The sequence below is a fragment of the Microplitis mediator genome, chromosome 6 (genome assembly GCF_029852145.1).
Source record: "Microplitis mediator isolate UGA2020A chromosome 6, iyMicMedi2.1, whole genome shotgun sequence".
In the NCBI taxonomy this organism is placed as follows: domain Eukaryota; kingdom Metazoa; phylum Arthropoda; class Insecta; order Hymenoptera; family Braconidae; genus Microplitis; species Microplitis mediator.
This window is the reverse complement of record NC_079974.1, coordinates 2,746,434-2,771,365: the sequence shown is the minus strand read 5'-3', so window position 1 is coordinate 2,771,365 and position 24,932 is coordinate 2,746,434. Positions and strand designations below refer to the sequence as shown.

The window sequence follows — 24,932 nt, the reverse complement described above, 5'->3', positions numbered from 1 at the left end:
AATACTATTGTGTTAACTATTACCACAATATTATGGTAGCTATTACTATAATATTATTGTGATGATTTCTATACATTACGAAAATTATTACTATACTACATGGCAACTTTTACCATAGTAGTATGGGAGCGATTTTCATAGTAGTATAAGAAAAATCACTACAATATCATGGAAATTCTTCAAATATATATTGAGAGCAGTTATCAAAACTATTTCCATGAGTATGATAATCATTACCATAATTCAATCACCATATGATATAGGAACTATTGTTATAATTATAGAAATAGTTCTCATAGTTATAGAATTTATCCCAGAAATTATGGGCATATATCCCATAATTTCAAGTAATCATTACCATAACGTTATGGGTTAAATTTTGATTAATGTACTAGCAACGGTTATAAAAATCTGAATCTGTAAATCCTTAAAAAATAATAAAATTTTTACATACATATATACTAGGGTGATTCAAAAAACAAACAATTTTTTTTTTTCTTCCAAGCAGGTTCAAAAGTTTCGTTTAGATAAAAAAAGACGCCTGTGAAAATGAGAGCTCTTAATATTAATATTAACATTGTCCGCATTGCACTTTTCTATTTCCCATAAGAATAACATGGGAAAATTTTTTTTTATGTCTTCTGATTTTTATAAGGAGCTAACGATGCGTCATAGGAATAATTGGCAGGCATATTTTTGTAGAGAATTGAATGCTCTACAAAAAAAGATTCAATCATTTTTTGCGGAATCTATTTGTTCAAAAGTTATTTGAGGTTGAAGTCGAATTCATATTAACTTTTGAGTTTTTCTTACTTTTCCGGCAAAACTATCAGACCTATTACAAAATATCACGGGACCTTTTTTGTAGACAATTTTATTCCCTAGAAGTTATACCGAATAAAGTTTTTTCGAATTCCGCATTGTTTTCTAGTTATTTTTATTTTAATGTCAAGCTCTTAAAATCGATCAGATGACTATGTTTGTTATGAGCATGACATTAAAATGAAAATAACTAGAAAACAATGCGGAATTCGAAAAAACTTTATTCGGTATAACTTCTAGGGAATAAAATTGTCTACAAAAAAGGTCCCATGATATTTTGTAATAGGTCTGATAGTTTCGCCGGAAAAGTAAGAAAAACTCAAAAGTTAATATGATTTCGACTTCAACCTCAAATAACTTGTGAACAAATAGATTCCGCAAAAAATGATAAGAATCTTTTTTTGTAGAGCATTCAATTCCCTACAAAAATATGCCTGCCAATTATTTCTATGACGCATCGTTAGCTCCTTATAAAAATCAGAAGACGTAAAAAAAATTTTTTCCATGTTAATCTTATGGGAAATAGAAAAGTGCAATGCGGACAATGTTAATATTAATATTAAGAGCTCTAATTTTCACAGGCGTCTTTTTTCATCTAAACGAAACTTTTTAACCTGATTGGAAAAAGAAAAAAAAATTTGTTTGTTTTTTGAATCACCCTAATATATACATATACGCACATATGCAAACACTTCTTAGGCGTAATTTTAAAAGAAATCAGATTATCTTTCGAAGACATCAAAATGTTGTCTCTCGGAATACGATTTTCGAAAATTGGACTGGAAACAATAAGTTGCTTTTTTTATTTTTTCAGCGGGAAGTTAAAAATGTTTTTTAAGTTTTAATCAAACACCTTCACCATGTAAAATTATCCCTTGTGCCAATCTTTTTTATTATAAAAAATTACAGACAAGAATATATTTCTATAATTATAATTTTTTTTTACTCGTAAAAATGATGAATTATATTTTTGAATGTAAAAAGCAGTTCCACATGCGTATCGCATCCTTGTCTTGAGTCATCAAAGTATCCAAAACCTGAACACCTAAAAACGATACGTTAAAGCTGTCAAACACATTGTAAACTAAAAAAATAATAGAAAACTATATTTTATTCAACGCATGCCTGATTATCACGACTTATAATATCTGCAAAGCAAACCCTAAATGACCGTTGATCGGTGGTTAATAATTCGTCAAAAAGCAAATGGCGTCCCATGTTCCTCAACAGCGTGTGTTTATGGGGTCATAAACAACCGCATTTGAATCCATAAACACATTCCTCAAAAGCCATTATCGACCGTTGTCAAAAACAAACTCTACTATTATCACTAAAGCAAATAATCTCGACACTAAATATATTTAGAATGAGTAGTACAATCAATCTAACAACTTTGATGTCAGTGTCTACGTATGAATACGTTGGTTATTTTTTATCAATTAAAATAAATAAGAAATGAGTGGTGAGAGAAGTCAAGAACTTGAATCATATAGATCGTCACCTGATTTAGGGTTTACTTTGCTGACATAATAATTCGCAAAAATCAGACAATTATTGAATAAAGTATAGTGCATAGCACGTGGGTTGTCTTTATCCGTCAAACACAATGTTCTTAGCAATCGTCTCCGGTGCACACTAAGCACTCATTGGCGCTCGTGCGTGTGCGCCTACGACTCGTGTTAAAAACATTGAGCTTCCCGGATAAAGACTCACCTAACCCACCCGCTATGCAATGTACTATTAGTAACACAATAAATGAATTTACGATCAGTTTTGATGTATTCATTGATGGGGTCACTAAAAATAGTTGCTGGAATGGCCATGTTGATTCTTGGATATAGTGTATTGAATGTAATAACATTACAAACAATAATACCAAGTAATTCTCCCGTGTTTGGTCTGATAATTGGTCCACCGCTGGTGCCACTTTGAACGTAGCAGGTTGTTTGGAGCATATGTGATGAAACATTGGAAATATTGCCATGTGTTATAGTTGGTAAGTTTGTATATAAAAACGGGAATCCAGCGCTTATAACATTTTCACCTGAAAAAATTAACGAATAAGGAAAACCCAAAGGACAATTTTATAATAAAAATCACCAAAAAAGTTTATGTAGGATATCTTGATAATCTTGAGAATTATCCTATTTGTTTCACTAATATTCAATAAAATTTTATAAAAATAAATATTTTTACTATACCACATTTCAACATGTTTGACTTATAAAAATAGCATATTATGTGCCAAGCGATGAAACAAATCGATTTCAGACCAGAGTGACGTTGACCGACATCACCCGCAATCTGAAATCGGGTTTAATCCTTCATCATTACCTGCAGTTGAATTTAAAGTTTCAGTGTCAGCAGCCAGTCAGAAACAAGTTAATTTAAGACCAATAGTGTGATCAACTATTAGGGAAAATAGTATAGGTCCGGATAGCTCAACTGGTAAAGCACTCGGCGCGATACCGACATGGTCTGGGTTCGATTCCCAGTTCGGGCTATCCATATTTTTCTCAATTTATCTATAAATTGTCTTATTGAGAAGGTTAATTGTAACTTTAGGTTTCACTATATATAAAAATTAGATTCCCTAGACTATATTAGCCTAAGCGTAAATTGTGATTTGCAATTTATAATAAAGCAAAAACTATAAATACTATTTATTATTCACACTAATTTTTACAAAACTTAATCACAAAGTCAAAACTGTCCTTCACGTGAATAAAATTAATGGCATGAAATTTCTATGCAATAAATGAGACGCATCAATTAATTAATGTAACGGGAACTAAGTCCACCTCCGCCGACCGGAAGCTGATATCTCACTCTTTTGGGCATACTCGCGTTGCGTAAATCCACTATTTTCCACCATAATATTGTTAAAGCGAAACATTGAGCAAGCTCAATATTGGCTGATGTTATAACCCTGGCGGTTTTGAATCACCCTGGAAACAGCCTGGAAACACCCTGGGAGTAGAAACAGGGTGGAATGACGGTGGATCCAGGGTGGTTACACGGTGGGTTTGTGCCATTTTATCACCCTGATTCCACGGTGATAAAATGAAAAAAAGCCCACCGTGTAACCACCCTGGATCCACCGTGATTCCACCCTGTTTCCAGGGTGATTCAAAACCGCCAGGGAACCCTTAAGATCAGAGATCCTTTGCGTGTGGGTGCCGAACCAACAGCCACTACGAGTCCGTGCCATTCAAATCCTAGCTTCGGTTTCCCTTAGCCGGCCTGGATGGATTTGCCCATAGTACCAATTACGTGTATTGGTCCACATACCACAGTTGCTCGAGAGGGCAAGTGGTTTCGTCCCCTGCCTTCCTGAGAAGACACCCAGTTCTGACACGCATCAGAGTTTATATTGCGAATGTATTTAGTCAGTGGGTAGAACCATTATTGGTTTCTTCCTAAGGAACGTAACAAGTTTGTTTCTGCCAGAAGACTGAAGGCATTTGCAATTTACGCGTTTGCTGATATTCATAAAATCATAGAAATTAAGACTCGAAAAGTAGGAAATTCATCAGGAACTGAACAAGTGGATAATGACTCGTTCACAACTGAATGATTACTAATGGGGGGACCCTTTTTAGGGTGTGAAGGCGAGGTTACGTCTTACCATTTTATCCCGAAGCGACTTGTTCCCTAGTACAGGGAACTGGTGTCACGGGGGGCCTCTCTAAGCCTACTTCGACCAGAGTCTCTTTATTTCCTGAGATATAAAAAGTGGTAGGCTCATAGAGGTATGGGCTCGTGGTAGTTGCACGCATCAGTGGGGCGATTTCTTTGAACTTTTCTACAGCTAGCGTTCACCCTTAGTCACTTGATTATATTTTCTGATTAAGGGTGTCGTCTAAAGAGGAGGAAGGGGTTCCGCAGTGCGTATATACCTAAAGGGCGAGGAAACGGCCTCCCTTTAAACGGAGGTAGACTTCAGTCCCGTTACATTAATTTTTTTGCTAATGTTTGTTTGCGGCATTGGTCAGAAATTCGTTTGTTTCGTCTGGCTGTAGAGACACTGAAACCTTAAATTTTGATGCTGGTTTCATATAAAGGATATTTAACTCTTTTGAGTACTGTACCTTTTACAGCTGCAGTGTTTCTGATCTTTAAAGGTTGCATGTAGTTGCTTATCTCTAATGGATCAACTTTTATCACAGCGATGTCATAGGGTACACCTTTAGGCGTACGATAAATCAATTTCGCCCACTGGCTTTTTTTAGATCCATGACTTGTGTCTTTATGACTAAAGACAACTTTGATCCGTCGATTTGGTGCCTAATATATTTCAATAGTTTTTCTTACTTATTTGCTGTTATAATCATGTACAAAAAAAAAAAAGAAGAAGAAGAACAAATTAGACGACTCACTTGATCAATTACGTGGGAACATGTTAAAATTGTCCCAGTGTCTCGATCTAAAAGTATTCCACTGCCCCATTCAGAACCACAGTATATAAGCACCACACTCTTATCTAGTAGATCTAAAATGATATCTGATTAATCATAAATTCAAATACTGATGATCGAAGTAATTTTTTAAGATTTTTTGCTGTGAAAATTGGAAATTTTTCAAAAGGAATAAAGCTATTATAATTCATCTGGTTATTGAAGATTTTATTCTCTTTTGCGATTATTTGTAGAGAAAAAAAAAATCTAGAAACCGGTTGACCCTGCGGGCCAGCTCCTAAACTTCCTGCTATTTTCGAGCTCCTTAAGCTCGAAAACAATTTTGTGAATATATTTTCGAACTAGAAAAAAGTTGCGTTTCACACACACTGAAAAAAAAATGCTAACTATCACCATGTTGTAATAGGGAATGATTACCATCTGTATGTGATAATCATTACCATGCTAATATGTTAAGTATTGGTTTCTCGTATATTAATAATTACTATTGCCGACAGTAACACACGGAGAAAAATTTATGGTAACCGTTCTTAGTACGTTTATGAAATATCATCCCATACCGTTATGGTAATGATTACTTGATATTATGTGATATAAGCCCATACTTTCTGGGAATTGCTCCCATAATACTATGGTAAACGTTACTATAATATTATGGTGATGGTTATCATGTATTATGGTAATGGTTAGCATATATGTGGTAATAGTTAGCATATATATGGTAATGGTTAGCATATATATGTTAATGGTTAGCATATATATGGTAATGGTTAGCATATATATGGTAATGGTTAGCATATATATGGTAATGATTAGGATACATGTGGTAATGGTTAGCATATATATGGTAATGGTTACCATTTATATGGTAATGGTTACCATATATATGGTAATGGTTACCATATATATGGTACCCAGTAAACACATTGACGTAAATTTGACGTCAGAGTGACGTTACGCTATGTCATCATTTACGTAAGATATAAGTCACGAATGAGTCAGGTGTGACTCATTATTTCCCACTTTTTTACGTAAGATTATGATGTAAAACTAATGACGTATGCATGATGTAAATGTGATGTCTGTGTGACCTTCTATGACGTCAATATGACATATGGGTGATGTCAAAAATATCAATTCGGAAAAAATATTTTGAAAAAGAAAAAAGTAAAATGAAATACCGAATTTTTGATTTGATTATTACCGCGCGAACGCATTGTGAATTCTGAAACAAGATTAGATAACGTTAAATGATGAAAAAATCCTGGGCGTCTGCTGGGTTCGAACACGGCTCCTCTTGGCTGGTAGTCCTGAACGTTGCTCACTGGTCCACATCACGAGAGTTCAAATCTCGTGCTTAATTGATGTATTTAGAGTGAAATGCCGGAAAAGACAGAGTTAATAAGTTTTCGTGATGGATTTTTACAAAATTTAAAAAACTTCATGAATTTATATGAAATTTTATAGAAGCAATATTTGTCGACCTCGATGATAATTGTATAAAATTTCATTAAGTTTCATCAAATTTTTTAATTTTTTGTTGTGATGTGAAATTTAAAAAATCTTAAATAAAATTTTGCGAAACATTAAATAATTTCACAAAATCGTATGAAATTCAATCGATTGAAAAATTGTGATACTAAACTTTAAAATCATAATAGCAAAAAAGTTCAAACTGTCGTTACATTTTCTTTGTCATCCTAAATGATATTTTCGATATATCATTTAAAAAAATAAAGTTAATTTTTTTATGCTCACGCTAATGTTTTAATCTAAAACGTCTGAATGATCTATTATCGAGTTTATCGATTACTTTGACCCCAAAAATGTTCGACGTTTAGTTGTTATTTTTACACATTTACACATGTTTGAAAATTCATTCTATGATTGTTTTATTTCAATGAATAGATGATAAAAAACTATGACTCGGACATTACATCAGCATTGCGTAAAATACTGACTTGTCACTGATGTAAAGATATTATTTAAGAGTGACATCCACATTACGTATAACCGTGACTTTGCTACTGACATAAATGTATGATTTTGAAATTACGTCATTATGATATACGGATAATGACTTTATTACTACATAACAATGTGATGTAGATTCTATGTCAAACGTACGTAATACATAAGTCATAACTGTGACATAGTACAAGAGTCATGCTTACATCAATATGATGTCACAAGCTTTACATCATATTAAAGTCATGTAGAACGTCAGATTGACATCAAATTTACATCAGATGTCGTGACATTGCTATGACCTACGTATGACGTCAAAATAAGGTCATGTGTTCACTGGGTAATGGTTACCATATAAATGGTAATGGTTACCATATATATGGTAATGGTTACCATATATATGGTAATGGTTACCATATATATGGTAATGGTTACCATATATATGGTAATGGTTAGCATACATATGGTAATGGTTAGCATATATATGGTATTGGTTAGCATATATATGGTAATGGTTAGCATATATATGGTAATGGTTAGCATATATATGGTAATGGTTACCATATATATGGTAATGGTTAGCATACATATGGTAATGGTTAGCATATATATGGTATTGGTTAGCATATATATGGTAATGGTTAGCATATATATGGTAATGGTTAGCATATATATGGTAATGGTTACCATATATATGGTAATGGTTACCATATATATGGTAATGGTTAGCCTACATATGGTAATGGTTAGCATATATATGGTATTGGTTAGCATATATGTGGTAATGGTCACCATATACATTAGAGTGGCGCAAAAAACCGACTATTTTTTTTTGATCTCGCATGAAAATTTGTTGGTTTACGATGTTTTGAGAAGCCTATCCAAAAATCAGTTCTATAAAAAATTTTCAAGAGGTCGCTCACGAATTTTGAAAATATCAAAAATGATCGAAATTCGGATTTTTATTTCTAAATTTTTTTCTTTCTCGTGGCAGCAATAGTTTATATTTGTGAAATCATGACTACGCTGAGAATTTCAGCCCAAAATTTAAATATTTAAACCTCGCTCAAGAATTTTGAATGTTTCCGCCCTATCCAAAAATTCCCATAGAATCTACTCAACTGCGACAAAGACCGCATAGAAACCAATACAGTCTATAAAATTCTATGCGGTTTTTGTCTCAGTTGAGTGGATTCTATGGGAATTTTTGGATAGGGCGAGTGCTGTCTTTTGAACGTTTTTGAGCGACCCTTAAATATTAATAATAAAGCTTCTCGATTTTTTCATTATCAATTTGCATGACAATGAATGAAAATATAACCCGAGAAATAGAAATATCAACTTTTTTACATACTTTTTTATTTTTTAATTCAATTTGTACGTCTTTTCGCTTATTCAAAACTTACCAAATTTTATTGTTTAAGACTGTCCTGTATATTTTTGGTTATGCAAAAGTTATATTTAAGTGAAATGACAATAATTGAGTTATAAAAAAATACAAAAACTAATTCAAACTATTAGTTACATATTATCAGTTAATATTCAAAATTCTTAAGCGCCGTTCAAATATTTAAATTTTAGGCTGAAATTTTCAGCATAGTCATTATTTTACAAATATAAACTATTGCTGCTACGAGAAAGAAAAAAATTTAGAAATAAAAATCCGAATTTCGATTATTTTTGATATTTTCAAAATTCGTGAGCGACCTCTTGAAAATTTTTTATAGAGCTGATTTTTGGAGAGGCTTCTTAAAACATTGTAAACCAACAAATTTTCATGCGAGATCGAAAAAAAAAAATTAGTCGGTTTTTTTGCGCCACCCTAATATACATGGTAATGGTTACCATAATGTTATGGCAATGGTTAACATATATATGGTAATGGTTACCACATATTGTGGTAATGGTCACCACATATTGTGGTAATGGTTACCATAATGTTATGGTAATGGCTACTATAATCTTGTAGTAATGGTTACCATAATATTGTGGTAACGATTACTATAATTTTATGGTAACGGTTACCATAATATTATGGTTAAGATTACTATGATATTACTGTAACGGTTACCATATATTATGGGAATGGTTACCATAATGTTATGGTAATGGCTACTATAATCTTGTAGTAATGGTTACCATAATATTGTGGTAACGATTACTATAATTTTATGGTAACGGTTACCATAATATTATGGTTAAGATTACTATGATATTACTGTAACGGTTACCATATATTGTGGTAATGGTTACCATAATGTTATGGGAATGGCTACTATAATCTTGTAGTAATGGTTACCATAATATTGTGGTAACGATTACTATAATTTTATGGTAACGGTTACCATAATATTATGGTTAAGATTACTATGATATTACTGTAACGGTTACCATATATTATGGGAATGGTTACCATAATGTTATGGTAATGGCTACTATAATCTTGTAGTAATGGTTACCATAATATTGTGGTAACGATTACTATAATTTTATGGTAACGGTTACCATAATATTATGGTTACGATTACTATGATATTACTGTAACGGTTACTATATATTATGGTAATGATAACTATGATATATATGACATATAATCGACATTATGGGAACCATTCCCATAATATATTATAATTGTTACCATTAATTTCTCTCCGTGTAATTACCTTCTAAATAGTAATAGTTACCATCTCCGATAAGAAAAATTAACGTAAAAAAATGATAATCATTAAAATATAGGGATGGGAATAATTACTTCGTTAAGATGTGAAGTATTACCACTTTTTTTTCAGCGCGTATTAAACTTTGAAAATGCGATAAATTGAAAGTAATTAGGAACCGAGCGTTTTTTAGATTTTAGTTTACAACTACGCTTGATGACGTCAACGTATTCGGACTGACATCAATAGAAGTGATAAGATTGTGAGTTACATGAATTTCGAATCAGACCAGAGCATTAGCATATGAAATATTCGAGAAAAATGTAAAAAGCGGTGATTTTTAAATTATTTTGCTGACGTACAATATGATTTAAACTAACCTACCGATTACGATAAATTATCTCGCGATCAAAAGAGACTATAAAGACAAAGAGCCGATATAATTTTTGACACATGTAGTAAATTACAGCACAAGTTATTAGGGACAAATGAGATAAATTGTTATTTTTTTATTTTTCGTCGCAGATATCTTTCGAGCTAACCACCGATTCCGATGTTTAACGCCGCGTTCGACGCAGTTTTTTAGCTTTTTACGCTGATAAAACTTTGCAATCAATCAGTTCAACGATTTTGATTTTTCCAAAAAAAATTTTTTCTCGACTTAACTTTTCCCTTGCACTTTAAAATAAACTCTCGCTTAAAACTTTTTTAAATAGCACTGAAATTAATAACTTTGTTTATTCTGAAAAATTTTCCATTTTCACAGCAGAAAATCAAAATGGCTCTTGAATTATTAAATATTGTTTTTTTAAATATTAAAAATTAAAAATGATGTCATTGAACTCTTGAGCTGAACAATATCCTGAAGTAGGAGTGACCGTAAACTCAAGGATAACAGGAAGATATATAATGGGCTGGGTTGTAGGGACGGTCGATTGTCGTGCTGTTTTTTTTTTTTACCAGTAATATCAGTATTTTGTCGGTTAATCATCAGGAAATTATTTTTAGGTTCCTGTTTTCTTAGCAATTTTTTCAAACAAGGTAGAAGACATGCGACAAAAGTATAATTCACCCATTCGCTACGACACAAAGTCATCGGGGCAATCACCATTCCGTATATTACTCTGCTTCCACTAATAAAATAAATCGATAGACTTCATTAGTCTCTATTTATTAGAAAATTATGTTTTATTTTTACCTACATATATAAGTGATTCTTTGCTAATTGTGAGTTTTAAGATCAAAATTAAAGAAAAGAAAAAAAATCTAAAAAACGGTGGACCCTGCCAGCCCCAAAACTTGCCGCGGTTTGTGAGCTTTATGGGCTTGAAAACTTTATTGTAAATACACGGGAAAAAATCTGTCTATCGGTTGACCCTGCGGGCCAACCCTAAAACTTCCCGCTGTTTTCGAGCTCCTTGAGCTCGAAAACTTTGTCGTGAATACATTTTCGAGCTCTTCAAGCTCGAAAATACTTTTGTATGCCGTTCTTTTCGAAAAAAATAGTTTTTTACCATTTCCTTCTCCAACAATATCTCTCAAACGAATAAACCGATTGAGACGGTTGAGGTGGCAATCGACGCGTTTTATCAAGTTCTAAAGCTGATCAAATTTTGAATTCGATGTATAGAGTCGTTTTTGAGACATTTCAAAAAAAAATTTTTTTTTAATTCTTTCGACAACGGTTTCTCGTGAACGAATGAAGCGATTTTGATGGTTGAGGTGGCATTCGACGCGGCTTATAAAGCTCTAGAGCCTAGTCGATGATGGAATCAATCCATCGAGCAGATTAAAAGTTATCCAAAAAAAACATTTTTGAAAAAATTTTGATTTTGGAATATCTCTAAACGAGCTCTACCGATCGAGCTCAATTTCTCGCAGCTTCAAAATATTGACAAGCCGCGTCGAACGACACCTTACAGTTCAAAATCGGTTCATCCGTTCAAAAGGTACAGGTATTTACATACGCATGTACATACGTACGTACATACATACACTCGGACATCATTTTGAAATTAGTCAGAATAGCTTCCTAGGACCTCAAAACGTCGACATCTGATGAAAATTCGATTTTCGTAAATCGGACCGAAACCAATAACTTCCCGAATTTTTGAAAATTCACAATTTTCTTAGCGGGAAGTTAAAAACAAATAGGCGCTGCAACAGGAGTTTTCCTGTGGAATCAATAGGATAAGGAACAAGTTTCATGTATCAATTTTTTTTGTCAGTGTAATAAAATTTGAAAATTTGAAAAAAATATTCAAATTTTGAACGAAAATTCCAATTTTGAAAAAAAAATTAACTTCGAAAAAAATTTGAAATTTATAATTTGAATTTTTTTCAAATTTTGTAATTTGATTAAACGGACAAAAAAAATTAGTACACGAAACTTGTTCCTTATTCTATTGATTCCACAGAAAAAATCCTGTTGCTGCAACCGGATTTTGTTCTGTTGCTCTCACAGGATGTGTCCTGTTGCTGTAACATGAAAATCCTGTTGCTGCAACAGGATTTTGTCCTGTTGCATCACTTTTTTTTTGTCCGTGTAGATTTTTGACGTACGTTCGGTTCTTCAAGCTCGAAAAAAATTCAACAATTCAAATTTATGTCTCGAAAAAAGTGACGTTTATTCAAGTTTCGCTCACTATTATGCTCGATAAATTTAATGTTATTGGACAGATATTAATAGAAATTATCAAGATGAAGAGTTCCGTGAACTTTGAACTAAACCAGGAAATTAAGATATGAAATATTCGAAAAAAATGTTAGAAAAAGCGATTTTCCAAAATTCGAGATGATGACATTATTTAAACTAGTGAACCGATTACGATTATTCATATAGCAATTATCAAACACTATGAAACCAAAGGGTCAGTATGAGTTTTGGAACATATGAAGAATCATATGCGTTATCCCAAAAAAATGAAACAAATTGTTTTTTTTTTAATATTTTATCACCGATATCCTTCGAACTAATCAACCGATTTTGATGTTTGAGGCAGCATTTGACGCTAAAACGTTATTAGAATCAATCAGTTTTGTGATTTTTGAATTCATTCAAAAAAAACACTTTTTTGAAATTCTTCCGACTATGATATCTCCTGCACAATTAATCCGATTTCGATGGTTGAGACGGCAATCAACGCGGCTTATAGAGCTTTAGAGATGAATACTCTCTTAAAATGAACCAGTCAAATTTCACTGATTCTCCAGTGAAATCCACTGATTCAACAGTGAAATCCACTGGTTCAACCAGTGAATTGAGCGGTCACTGGTTCAACCAGTGAAATTCACTGATTCAACCAGTGGACTAAGATGATCGCTTGGCTCACTGGTTCAACCAGTGAAATTCACTGGTTAAACCAGTGATACGCCGGTGTACTACATAAATATAAACACAATAGGTTAGATTAATTTTATTTTATTATAAACGTTTATTTAAAAACAAAGTGAACTAAAAGAGTCTTAACAACAATTATATTTAATTATAAATTATTTTGTAATAAAATAAATAAAATTTATTAGGATTTATAAAAATTTAAATTGTTTCCATTTTCAATGGGCTTTTTATATTGTTTAATTTTAAAATTACGTCATTCATTTTTGAGGTTAGCTCTAAGCTATTGAAATTACTCCAAAGTTATTTATTTTTAAACTCTGTAAAAATTGTGTCATATAATTATTATTGTTATATAAAAGTTAGTTAAAATATTACATGAAGATAATCAATAAATATTAGTTATTTATTGACATAATAAAACACTTAAATATACTCATGTACAGAATGCTGCTGTACTCGCGCGCTTACATATTTTTAGTTCACTGGTTGAAACCAGTGAGCGCGACGTTCACTGATTCAACCAGTGAAATTCACTGGTTCAACCAGTGAACTTCACTGGTTGAATCAGTGGAATTTCACTGGTTCATTTTAAGAGAGTAGATTTTGAAATCAATCCATCAATCATACTACCAGTTATCCAAAAAAAATTATTTTTCAAAAAATTTTGTTTTTGGAATAATTCGAGCCGTACTAAACCGATCAAGCTCCATTTCTAACAGCACCTAGGAATTAATAAGCCGCTTTGAATACTACCTTAAAGATCTAAATCGGTTCATCTATTCAAAAGTTATATAATATTGACATACGCACGTACGTACACCGACACCATCTCGAAAATAATCAGGGTAGCTTCCTAGGACCGCAAAACATCGGCATCTAATGGAAACTCGGTTTTCTAAAATCGGAACGAAACCAATAACTACTTTTTTTGAAAGTGTACAATTTTCTTAGCGGGAAGTTTATAATAAGGATTAATTTTGAATTAAAAATCAAGTACTGAACAGAAGTAATCACAGTTAGCAAAGAATCACATATGTACTAGGGTGTTTCAAAAAAAAAAAAACAATTTTTTTTTTTTTAATGGTATCCAAAAATTGAAAGTATAACTAAAAATAAAAATTTTGGTACCATTCCGAGCTCTTAATAATGATGTTAAAGTTTACCTCGATCCATTTTTCTATTTTCCATTTAAATAACACGGGAAAGAAAATTTTTTTTTTTAGAATTTTCCAGCTCATAAACCAATCAACGGATTTTTATGCACAACAAATGTTTTTGTAGAAAATTGAACGCTCTACAAAAAAAGTCTCTTGTCATTTTTTGATAAATCCCACTGTTCAAAAGTTATTTAAGCTTCAAGTCAAATTTATAGTAAATTTTGAGATTTTTTTACTTTTCCGGCGAAACTATCAGTCTTATCAAAAAATATCACAGGACCTTTTTTGTAGATAATTTTATCTCTTACAAATTATTGCAAATAAAGTTTTTCGAAATTCTGCGTTGTTTTCAAGTTATTTCCATTTCAATGTCAAGCTCTTAAAAAAATAGATTTCTGATTAATTTTAAGAGCTTGACATTGAAATAAAAATAAATTGAAAACAATGCGGAATTTCGAAAAATTTTATTCGTAATAATTTGTAAGGAATAAAATTACCTACAAAAAAGTTTCTATGACATTTTGTAATAAGACTAATAGTTTCGCCAGAAAGTGAAAAGATCTCAAAATTTACTATAAATTTGACTTAAAACTTAAAAAAATTTGGAAAATCCAAAAGTGCACGCCTCGAACGCTCATGTTATGTTTTTTTTTAAAAGTTAAATTTCGAATAAAATTGAATATCCCGCTCTTTTCCCATAAAAATTTCCATGGTAAATATACGGTAATAAAAGTAAAAAAAAAAATAAATAAGGAGAACATTCCTAATGAAAAATGGCGGCAGTGTGTGTTTGTTTACATGTAAGATTGCCGGTTTTAACCGTAATGATTTATTTTTAAAAAAACGAGAAGGCCTACAGTAGTGATTTTCGAAAGGAACCTTCTTTGCTTATTTCTGAAAATTTTGAAAAAAAAATTAAGTAGTTTCGTCAAGTCGTTCTCGAGATATCCGTACCACGCCGTTTTTTTTAACCACAGACTAATGGACGTCCACGATAAATTTTTTTTAATGAACTTTTTTTTATATTAATACATATTGGACAAATTAAAAAAAGTATCAGGATTATTTATTAGTGTTTCAGCTTTATATTGATGTGCTTTTCATAATGTGTAAGAGTAATAGAAAAAAAATATATGCACTTTAATGAGTGGAAATCGTGTGACCTTGACAGGTCGGTTATAAAGCACAACCTCTCCGCTTCGCTTCCGAGGCGTGCAATAACTTTTGAACAGTGGGATTTATCAAAAAATGATAAGAGACTTTTTTTGTAGAGTGTTCAATTTCCTACATAAAGTTTCATTGCGCATAAAAATCCGTTGAGTGGTCTGTAAGCTAGAAAATTCTAAAAAAAAAAAAATTTTTTTCCCATGTTATTTAAATGGAAAACAGAAAAAAATGGATTGAGGCAAACCTTAATATTATTATTAAGAGCTCGGACCGGCACCAAAATTTTTATTTTCAGTTATACTTTCAATTTTTGAATACCAAAAAAAAATTTGTTTTTTCTGAAACACCCTAATATGTACTGATATCTTACTTTTCAGCTGTAGCATACACGAGCCCTCCTTCGCATCCTGGAATAGCATTCGCATCCGTCAACATGATACATTTATTTACTCCCAGTACATTACTCACTATTCCTTTCGAGACCGAATTCATAAACACGGGATTCCCAAACGGCGTTGATTCAACTTGTACGTCATCACCTCTCTTATAATTTTCTCCAGATAGATGACTGTCAAAAAAATGACTTAAAATTTCGCAAATATCTGTAACACTACACTCGTTTACGTTATCGACCTTCGCATCTTCTCGATCGAGCCGTACTACTAAAAATATCGGTAGAAGTAATTTATTCAGCCGTTCAAAATTTTCATTCAAACTTTTGGAAGGATATAAGTTCGCCAAAGAATCTGCGAGTAAAGGGCAGCTCCATAAGCCAGCAATGGAACCACTTGTGCTCTTAATTTCTGTGATTTCTCTAGATGATTCCGAAGTCATTGCACAAGATTGCACTTGAACTTGTAAATTTTCTTCTCGTATTAATGACTTTGTCATCTTACCCGATGGTAATGCAGAAATAAAATCTAACAGGTTTTTATCCCGTTCGATTTTTGATTTCAATAAAGTTCCAGGGGCTAGAATCCAATCTTTTGAAATTTGTATTCCTGATGTGTGTTCAGTTTCAAATGAATTTTTTTCCACTAGAGATATTGCGACACTTTTCGGTTCCATGGTTTGATTAGTTCCTGAAAAAATGAGTGTATTAATTTGTAATTCAAAGTACAGAATAAGTGGACGTGAAAATTTCCATTCAATATAATTACATGTTTATTTCTTTACATTCATAGACAATAAAAAGAAGAAACTAATCAAAAGATGACGTAACAGTTTTCTTAATGGTACATTGAGTCGCATTTCATTCAATTGATCAATTAATAAAAATTATGAAACCTAAGGAACTTTACAACAAAGTAAGAATTTAATTTATGATTTTCCGATGGAAAAATTTTATGATACTAAAGCTAGCCGACGTCTAGTAATTTTTTAATTTTTTTTAAAACGATAAATAATAAAAAAAAAATTATTTTGAAAAATTGCACTCATAGTTTTTTTAATTTTCTATATGTGCATTAGACCGGTTCAAAAAAATCGACTAGTTTTTTTTTTTTTTTTTCAAAACCCGCAGTGAAATATCTTCCTAGTCATAAAAAAAGAAGCCTGTGGAAACGGGAGCTCTTAATATCAATTTTGAAAGGTCGCTCATCGTAAATTTCTATTTTACGTTTGAATAACATGGAAAAAAAAACTTTTTTAGTTTGGAATTTTTCACCTCGGCAATGGCTCATTGTACGAATAAGCCCAGTATATATTTTTGTAGGGAATTTAACGTTCTACAAAAAAAGTCTCTTATCATTTTTCGACAAATCCATCTGTTCAAAAGTTATTGGAGCTCGAAGTCAAGTAAGAGTAAATTTTGAGATCTTTTTACTTTTCCGGCAAAACTATCATACTTATTATAAAATGTCATTGAATCATTTTTGTAGACAATTTTATTTTCTACAAATTATCATTGATAAATTTTTTTCAAATTCTGCATTCTCTTCTAGTTATTTCCATTTTAATGCCAAGCTCTTAAAATCGATCAGAACACCATTTTTTTAGGAGCTTGGCATTAAAATGGAAATAACTAGAAAACAATGCAGAATTTGAAAAAAATTTATCAATGATAATTTGTAGAAAATAAAATTGTCTACAAAAATGATTAAATGACATTTTATGATAAGTATGATAGTTTTGCCGGAAAAGTAAAAAGATCTCAAAATTTACTCTTACTTGACTTCGAGCTCCAATAACTTTTGAACAGATGGATTTGTCGAAAAATGATAAGAGACTTTTTTTGTAGAGCGTTAAATTTCCTACAAAAATATATGCTGGGCTTATTCGTACAATCAGCCATTGCCGAGGTGAAAAATTCCAAACTAAAAAAGTTTTTTTTTTCCATGTTATTTAAACGTAAAATAGAAATATACGATGATCGACCTTTCAAAATTGATATTAAGAGCTCCCGTTTCCACAGGCTTCTTTTTTCATGACTAGGAAGATATTTCACTGCGGGTTTTGAAAAAAAAAAAACTAGTCGATTTTTTTTGAACCGGTCTCATGTGCATATTTTTTTTTTTTGTAATTGATTTGTTGAAAAAACAAATTCAAAAATTGTTAATTGTCTGCAAACTTCGAGGTCATAAAATTTTAGATTTTAAGAAAAAGGAAACTTATGGATTTCGGAAGTTCACAAATTTAAGTTTAAAAAAAAATGTTGAGCTTCTGATGCTCGAAAATTAAATTATTTTGGTGGAATAAATTGGAAATCGTCTACAGGATCAACAATTTTTTTTTTTTTTAATTTTGTCATATTTAATAACCGTAGCGTGGGAGCTATTTATTGAAGTATTTGAAACAGAAAATAATACTAATGAAAGTTGTTGTTCATTAAATGTGTAATCACGAATATTTTTAATCAATATCATGGTATATAGTGCCGTCAATTTCTACAAACGCGAGTAGATATAATACTATAGTAATTGACTGACATGAATCTTCTTGGGAACTGAGTTATATGAGGAGCAATATCTAATCGCCCACCACATCATAAGATGACTCAGACCTCGATCATGTGAGGATATGAATGGAATAAACTCATTATATATATATATAGATATATATATATATGTAACTATTATCAATAAGAAAGAGAAACACTCTAAAAATGTTGTATGAAAATAAACATAATCTGTTTTATAAAAAGTCCACAAAATATTTGTGTTTATTTTGAATACAGACTAATTGTGTTAAAATTTTAACACGAAATTTGGGTAATACGAGAAGTAATTTAAACACTTTTAAAATGTCAGTGGCGACACAAAGAAATAGTAACTTTTACATTTTATTTTTGTACCATAGATATTAGGATGGTCGTTAAAAATTAAATTTTCTTAGGCGCCCCATAAAAAGCTTCTTTTTAGTGAAAAAATACGTGGGGAATTTGGTTTTTTCTTTTTAAGTAAAAAGAACACGTGCCTCAGGACGATCAAAATTTTTCGATACAATCGCGGTTTTTTTTAAATATCTTATTAAATATGCAGATTAAAGGAAAAAATCATAGGAACAATTTTGTAGGAAATTAAATTCTTGACAAAAAAGGTCATGTTCATTTTTTTTATAAAATGTGTATTTATGAATATATTTTGAAAAAACTTTCTTAGATCTTCTGAATTGAGCGTTTTAAGGATTACAGATTTCGAAAATAACATTTTTCTAAGTGTATAGAAACTATAACAAGCATTGATGATTGATATGTTACGAGTTACAAAGTTCTCTATATTTAAGAAGAAACGTTTTTTTTTAACATTCGTAATCCTTAAAATGCTTAATTGATAAGATCTAAAAAAGTTTTTTTAAAATATCTTCATAAATACGCATTTTAGGAAAAAAATGAACATGACCTTTTTTGTCAAGAATTAAATTTCCTACAAAATTGTTCCTATGATTTTTTCCGTTAATCTGCATATTTTATGAGATATTTCAAAACAACCGCGATTGTATCGAAAAATGGGCTTTGATCAAAAAATTGTAGAGATGATTTAACGCGAGTAGATTAGTCGAAAAAAACAATTTCGATCGCAAGACACACAACGCAATCGCGCTTGGAGTGTGCGAAAAATTACGTAATATTTCATACCAGTTGTAAATAGTAAATCAATTAATTTCTTTTAAAAAAACAAAAGCACATTCTTATTTAGTGAAAAAATAATTTTTCCGTTAAATAAAATAATACAAAATTGTAACTAAATTTTTTTGTTTCGAATGATAAACATTCCAGCTTTTAGTAAATGGTATATTTAATAAATTAATAATTAAAATTTTAAAGTTAAACTGACATTTATAAAATTTCAATTTTACTTCGATTTTCCGAATAACTATTCCTTGACTACACTGTAAAAAGAGCGGTGTTAAAAATGGACTCATTTTAACTCCGCCCGGTGTTAAAATAAAATTAAACCGGTGTAGGAGGAGTAATTCACCGGTGTTAAAAATACCGGTGTAAAAGCGGGGTAACCAGTGTAAAAACGGAGTAATATCGGTGTAAAAGCGGAGTAATACCGGTGTAAAATCAGGATAAGCTGCGTCCACTTGGAGTAAAAACTTTAAAGATTATAAAACACAAAAAATGTCAGTTCTTTATGAAAATTAATAAAGAATATCAATTATTAACAAGTATAGTGATCGAGTAAGTAAAAATATTCACAAAGTAAAATATTTTAACACCGGTAAAGAATATCTACACCGGCGGCGGCGTTATTTTAACACCGGAGATTTTTTTTTAACACCGGTACATAATATTTACACCGGTAGCGGCGTTATTTTCACACCGCTTTCGGGGGTGAATTTAACACCAATAATTTTAACACCTACACCGCTTGGACTTACCCCGGTGATTTTTTATAGTGTAGCTGTAGAAATAGTAGTTATTCACTGATTCGTAATTAATTTCACTAATTCATTTTTAGAGAGCAGTGAAATGAGTTAACACAAAATAATCAGTTCAAAACATTTAACATAGACTGTTTTTAACAGAGATACACAATATTTTTATTGTGCAGATGAAAAAAAATTTAGATCGAAAAAATCAATATGAGTTTCTATAGAGTTGATAATTTTAATTTTATGTTGTAATATTGTTGAATATATGTAAATTTATGATGAGTGATAAATATATATATATGTATAATAAATTTTCCCATAGAGTGAGCATTAAAATCAAAGTAATAAAAATAATCACAAGGACTCATTTTCTAGATTAACAAGAAAACGGGTACGCGATAGAAAAAAACTCTGACGTAAATTCCAGGACGTCTGTCGTTTTCTTTTTCTTTACTTTTTATATTTAAATAAATCGTGGATACTTATTTATTTTACCTAAATATAGAAAGGCCGTCTTTGGACCCACGTGTAGCTTCTCATCTGTTATATCAACAGTGAAATGATAGTCATTATCATTTGCAAGTATTCAACATGACGAAAATTACATCACGCATACATCATATACTTTTGACAAGAATATTCATTTTTTGCTACTCCACTTACAAATCGGTATACTTTTTTTTAGTTCATTAATTTTTTACTCTGTACTGTCGCCTATGTGCATCTAATTATATATGATAATTTATTTTTAATTCCAAACAGGTATGGAGAGCAAATTACACATGATTGCGTCATTCAATGAATGACAAAATGTCAGGTCTGTGTTACCGATAATTAGAGGCTACTCAATATCATAAAAAATAAAAACTATTCTTTGAAACTTGATGACGATCATTTCATACACAGTAAAAAATATTGTTTATTTGTGTTAAAAATAGTCCGTGTTTTATTTTTTGTGTTAATTAATTCGTGAGAAATCGACGCATTGTACTTGTGATACTTAAACATTTTAAATCGATCTACTACTCAACACTTTATAGGAGTTACGTCATACAAAAATCCAAATCATTAACATTTATTAAGTTTTACTTTAAAACTAATACTAAATTTATGTTGAATACTCATTCGATAGTCACGGAAGGAGAAAATGCTAGTTCGAAATATCAACCCATGACGTTATGGTAAAAATTACCTAGAATCATGGCATATCCCGTGTAGGAACCGCCAGGCATACAACAATGCCGATGACTGGCCTATTAATGGCTTGCAATCATTGGCCGATGATCAAAATACCAGTATTGGGCCATTAATGGTTGATGAGTGGCCCATGGATCTTGTATCGATATCGCCAGTGATACACTTGGCCAGTCATTCAGCCAATGGTTGGCCGATCAATAGGTAACCTTGGTTGGCCGATGATCGAATTACATTAACGGGCCAGTAATATTCAATAACCGGCCCATGGATTTCGTATCCACGGCACTGGTTAGACAATCGGCCAGTCATCCAGCCGATGGTAGACCAATTAATGATTATCGATGGTTTGCCGATGATTAAAAAACATTCCTAACACAGTCGTAAGCTACAGAAGGCTGACAGTGTTTTGATCACAATTTTCGCGCTATATTATAAATGGATGAAAAATTAATATATTATTAATTTTATTAAATAGTTAAATATTTATTAAAGTATTTAAATATTCATTGAAATATCCATTTAAAATATTTTATTTTAAATATTTATTTTATTTTATTTTTTTTTAAATAACAAAAAGTGATTCTTTTATTTTTCTTTTTCAGTTTGAAATTTAAACGAGTTATTTTTAAATTATTATTATTTTTTTATTTGCGACTAGACTATAGACTCATATACTTGTGGAAGTTAGTCGAAATTATAGTCTATTGTTAGATCTCGCTCCCTACACGTGGTGTGTTGTGTGAAATTGTAAAAAAAATATTACTTATTTTATTTAATTATTTATTATGTCGCACAATTATTATTGAGTAAAAAAACACTATGAATTAAAGTCTGTAGATGATAATGGTGGCGATGATTGTAGTGGAGTTAGAGATGAGGTGAATAAATTAGAAGATTTGGAGGTTAACCATTTCGAAACTCCAAGTTATGAATCACTATCAAATACTATTGATCACAGTGATCAAGTGATTGAAAATAATGGTGAATTTAATTATTGTGCTAGTGATAATCGTGATGTTAGTAGTGATAGTGATGGACTATCATTTAGATAAATAATTTAGTATAAGTTAATTATATAAATAATGTAGTAATGATTACATATAAGTATGTGAAATTTAATTTATGTTGATTTATTACAATAAATATTCAATAACATCTTCAGCTTAATTGTTTAAACTATTGCAAGTTTTATTGTTGAAAAATTTTACTTTTTAGATTCTACGTCGTATTCTAAATTCAAAATTTATTATTTATGGGCCGTCTTTAATTATCATCATTGGGCCATTCAAGTAGACTATGTTTGCCCGATGATAGTTCGCCATGGCTGGGCCATAATATTTGTCAATACTCGGCCGATGATAGTTTGCCATGGCTGGGCCCAAGTTAGGTTCCAGCCGTTACCCGTTGAACGGCCAATCTTGGTTGCCATTACTGTGCCAGGCTAGTATGCTTGGCACCCAATCATGGTCCGATAGTTGGCCATTCATAAAACCCTACACGGGATACGCTCATAATTTCTGAGAAAAGTTACCATAACTATGGGAACAATTCCTATAATTATTATGCTTGTTAAGCAGGGCGAATTGTAGTAATGATTACCAAATACTTATGGAAATAGTTCTCGCAGTCACATCCCAGACAGCATTAAAGTCAGAATGACTGCTTTACGACGTATTTTTGAAGGAGTCTTCAAGAAGTCTTATAATGACTTCTTAAAGGTGTCATTTTTAAGAACTCTAAATTAAGAGTTCTTGAAGACTTCATAAATAAGACGTCAGTTTTGTGACGTCTAAATGTATTCTTTTTTTAACTTTTTTGAAGTCAAAATGAAGTCAAAATTAGGAACTCCTTAAAACGTCATGGTAAGTTCATTCTGAAGTCTTATTTGCGGAGTCAGAAAAAAGAACTCTTTGAGAACTCTTTGAGAACTTTTAAAGATGTCTTACTGAGTTCGCTAGGTGGCGCATTCGACATCTTGAGAACTTCTTAAAGACTTCTTTAACGTGTTTTTAAGACGTCCAAATCATAAATAGGAACTCATTCAGAACTCATCAAGACGTCATTTTGCTATCTGGGATAGTAGTAAATCCTATATTCACATTCGAACGGTTCCTACACGGAGAAAACAATATAGTAGTGGCTACTCTCTGGGATAGTACTGAATACTTACTGTAGAAAAAAATCTCAGACAGTACTGTATGCTATCTACACTGTACCCACTACTATCTAGACTCACTACTATCCAAAGAGTAGTGAATACAGTGTAGATAGCATACAGTACTGCCTGAAATTTATTTACAGAAAGTACTTAGTACTCTCCCAGAGAGTTGCCACTACTATATTGTTTTTTCCGTGTAGGTGCGTATGGGAATAAGCCCTATAACTTTATAAGCGACCTGAAACTTTATGACTTAGATGAACTTTCTACCACCACCGTCCATCTTACGGCATCAAATAATTATATCAAATTAAAGGAAATTTTATGTAGAATAAAGCTATACTTCTATACCCTATACACCATGGTAACTGCGCCCATAATAAATATAAAATATTCCTATAATATTATGGTGCTCGTTCTTCTACACTACTACGATAATCATTCCCATACTATTCTGGTAAACGTTAACCACATGTTATGGTAATGGTTACCATACTAGTAAAGTAACAATTACTATGACCCGGATGAAAAAAGATTTTATACAATTGTATAGAATTATATATCAATTATATATGGACTATATATAATTATATATAGACTATATATAATTGGATAGAAAAAATGGCCCGATCCAATTATATACAATTTGTATAGAAATTGTATACAATTCTATACAAATTGTATACAATTCTATATAATTATATACAATTCTACATATTGCAATTATATAGAATTGTATATAATTATATAGAATTGTATATAATTTGTATAAAATTGTATACAATTATATAGACTTGTATACAATTTGTATAGAATTGTATACAATTTCTATATAGTTGTATACAATTAGATCGGGCCATTTTTTGTGTATAATTTTATACAATTGTATAAAATCTTTTTTCATCGGGATAGTGTGCCCTCGCAGATTTGAATCACGGTGGAAACACGGTGGGTTTGTTCCATTTTACCACTGTGATTACGCGGTGTATCCACCATGATTCCACGGTGGCTTGATCACTGTGTATACACGGTGTTTCAACTGTGATTACGCGGTGGATACACCGTGGAACCACGGTGGTGAGATAGCACAAAGCCACCGTGGAATCGCAGTGGATACAACGCGTAATCACAGTGGAAACACCGTGTATACACAGTGGTCAAGCCACCGTGGAATCACGGTGGATACACCGCGTAACCACAGTGGATACACGGTGTATACCAGGTGGTGAA

General features: G+C 31.5%; 1 protein-coding gene across 3 annotated transcripts in view; it reads right to left on the bottom strand.

The window, feature by feature from the left end:
- Nucleotides 1-1,691: 1,691 nt before the first annotated feature.
- Nucleotides 1,692-24,932, bottom strand: part of LOC130669419 (peroxisomal leader peptide-processing protease) — a 95,890-nt gene continuing 72,649 nt past the window's right edge. For 2 of the 3 annotated variants that reach the window (XM_057472324.1, XM_057472323.1), the window contains exons 2-7: nt 15,900-16,611; nt 10,826-10,998; nt 5,202-5,314; nt 4,914-5,109; nt 2,588-2,866; nt 1,692-1,867 (exon numbers count right to left, since the gene is read on the bottom strand). In XM_057472324.1, coding sequence (XP_057328307.1) covers nt 1,785-1,867; nt 2,588-2,866; nt 4,914-5,109; nt 5,202-5,314; nt 10,826-10,998; nt 15,900-16,597 — 1,542 coding nt within the window. In that variant the 5' untranslated portion in view covers nt 16,598-16,611 and the 3' untranslated portion in view covers nt 1,692-1,784. Of the gene's footprint in view, nt 1,868-2,587; nt 2,867-4,913; nt 5,110-5,201; nt 5,315-10,825; nt 10,999-15,899; nt 16,612-16,689; nt 16,825-24,932 lie in introns of those variants that run through there. The other variant, XM_057472325.1, reaches the window with a different exon arrangement.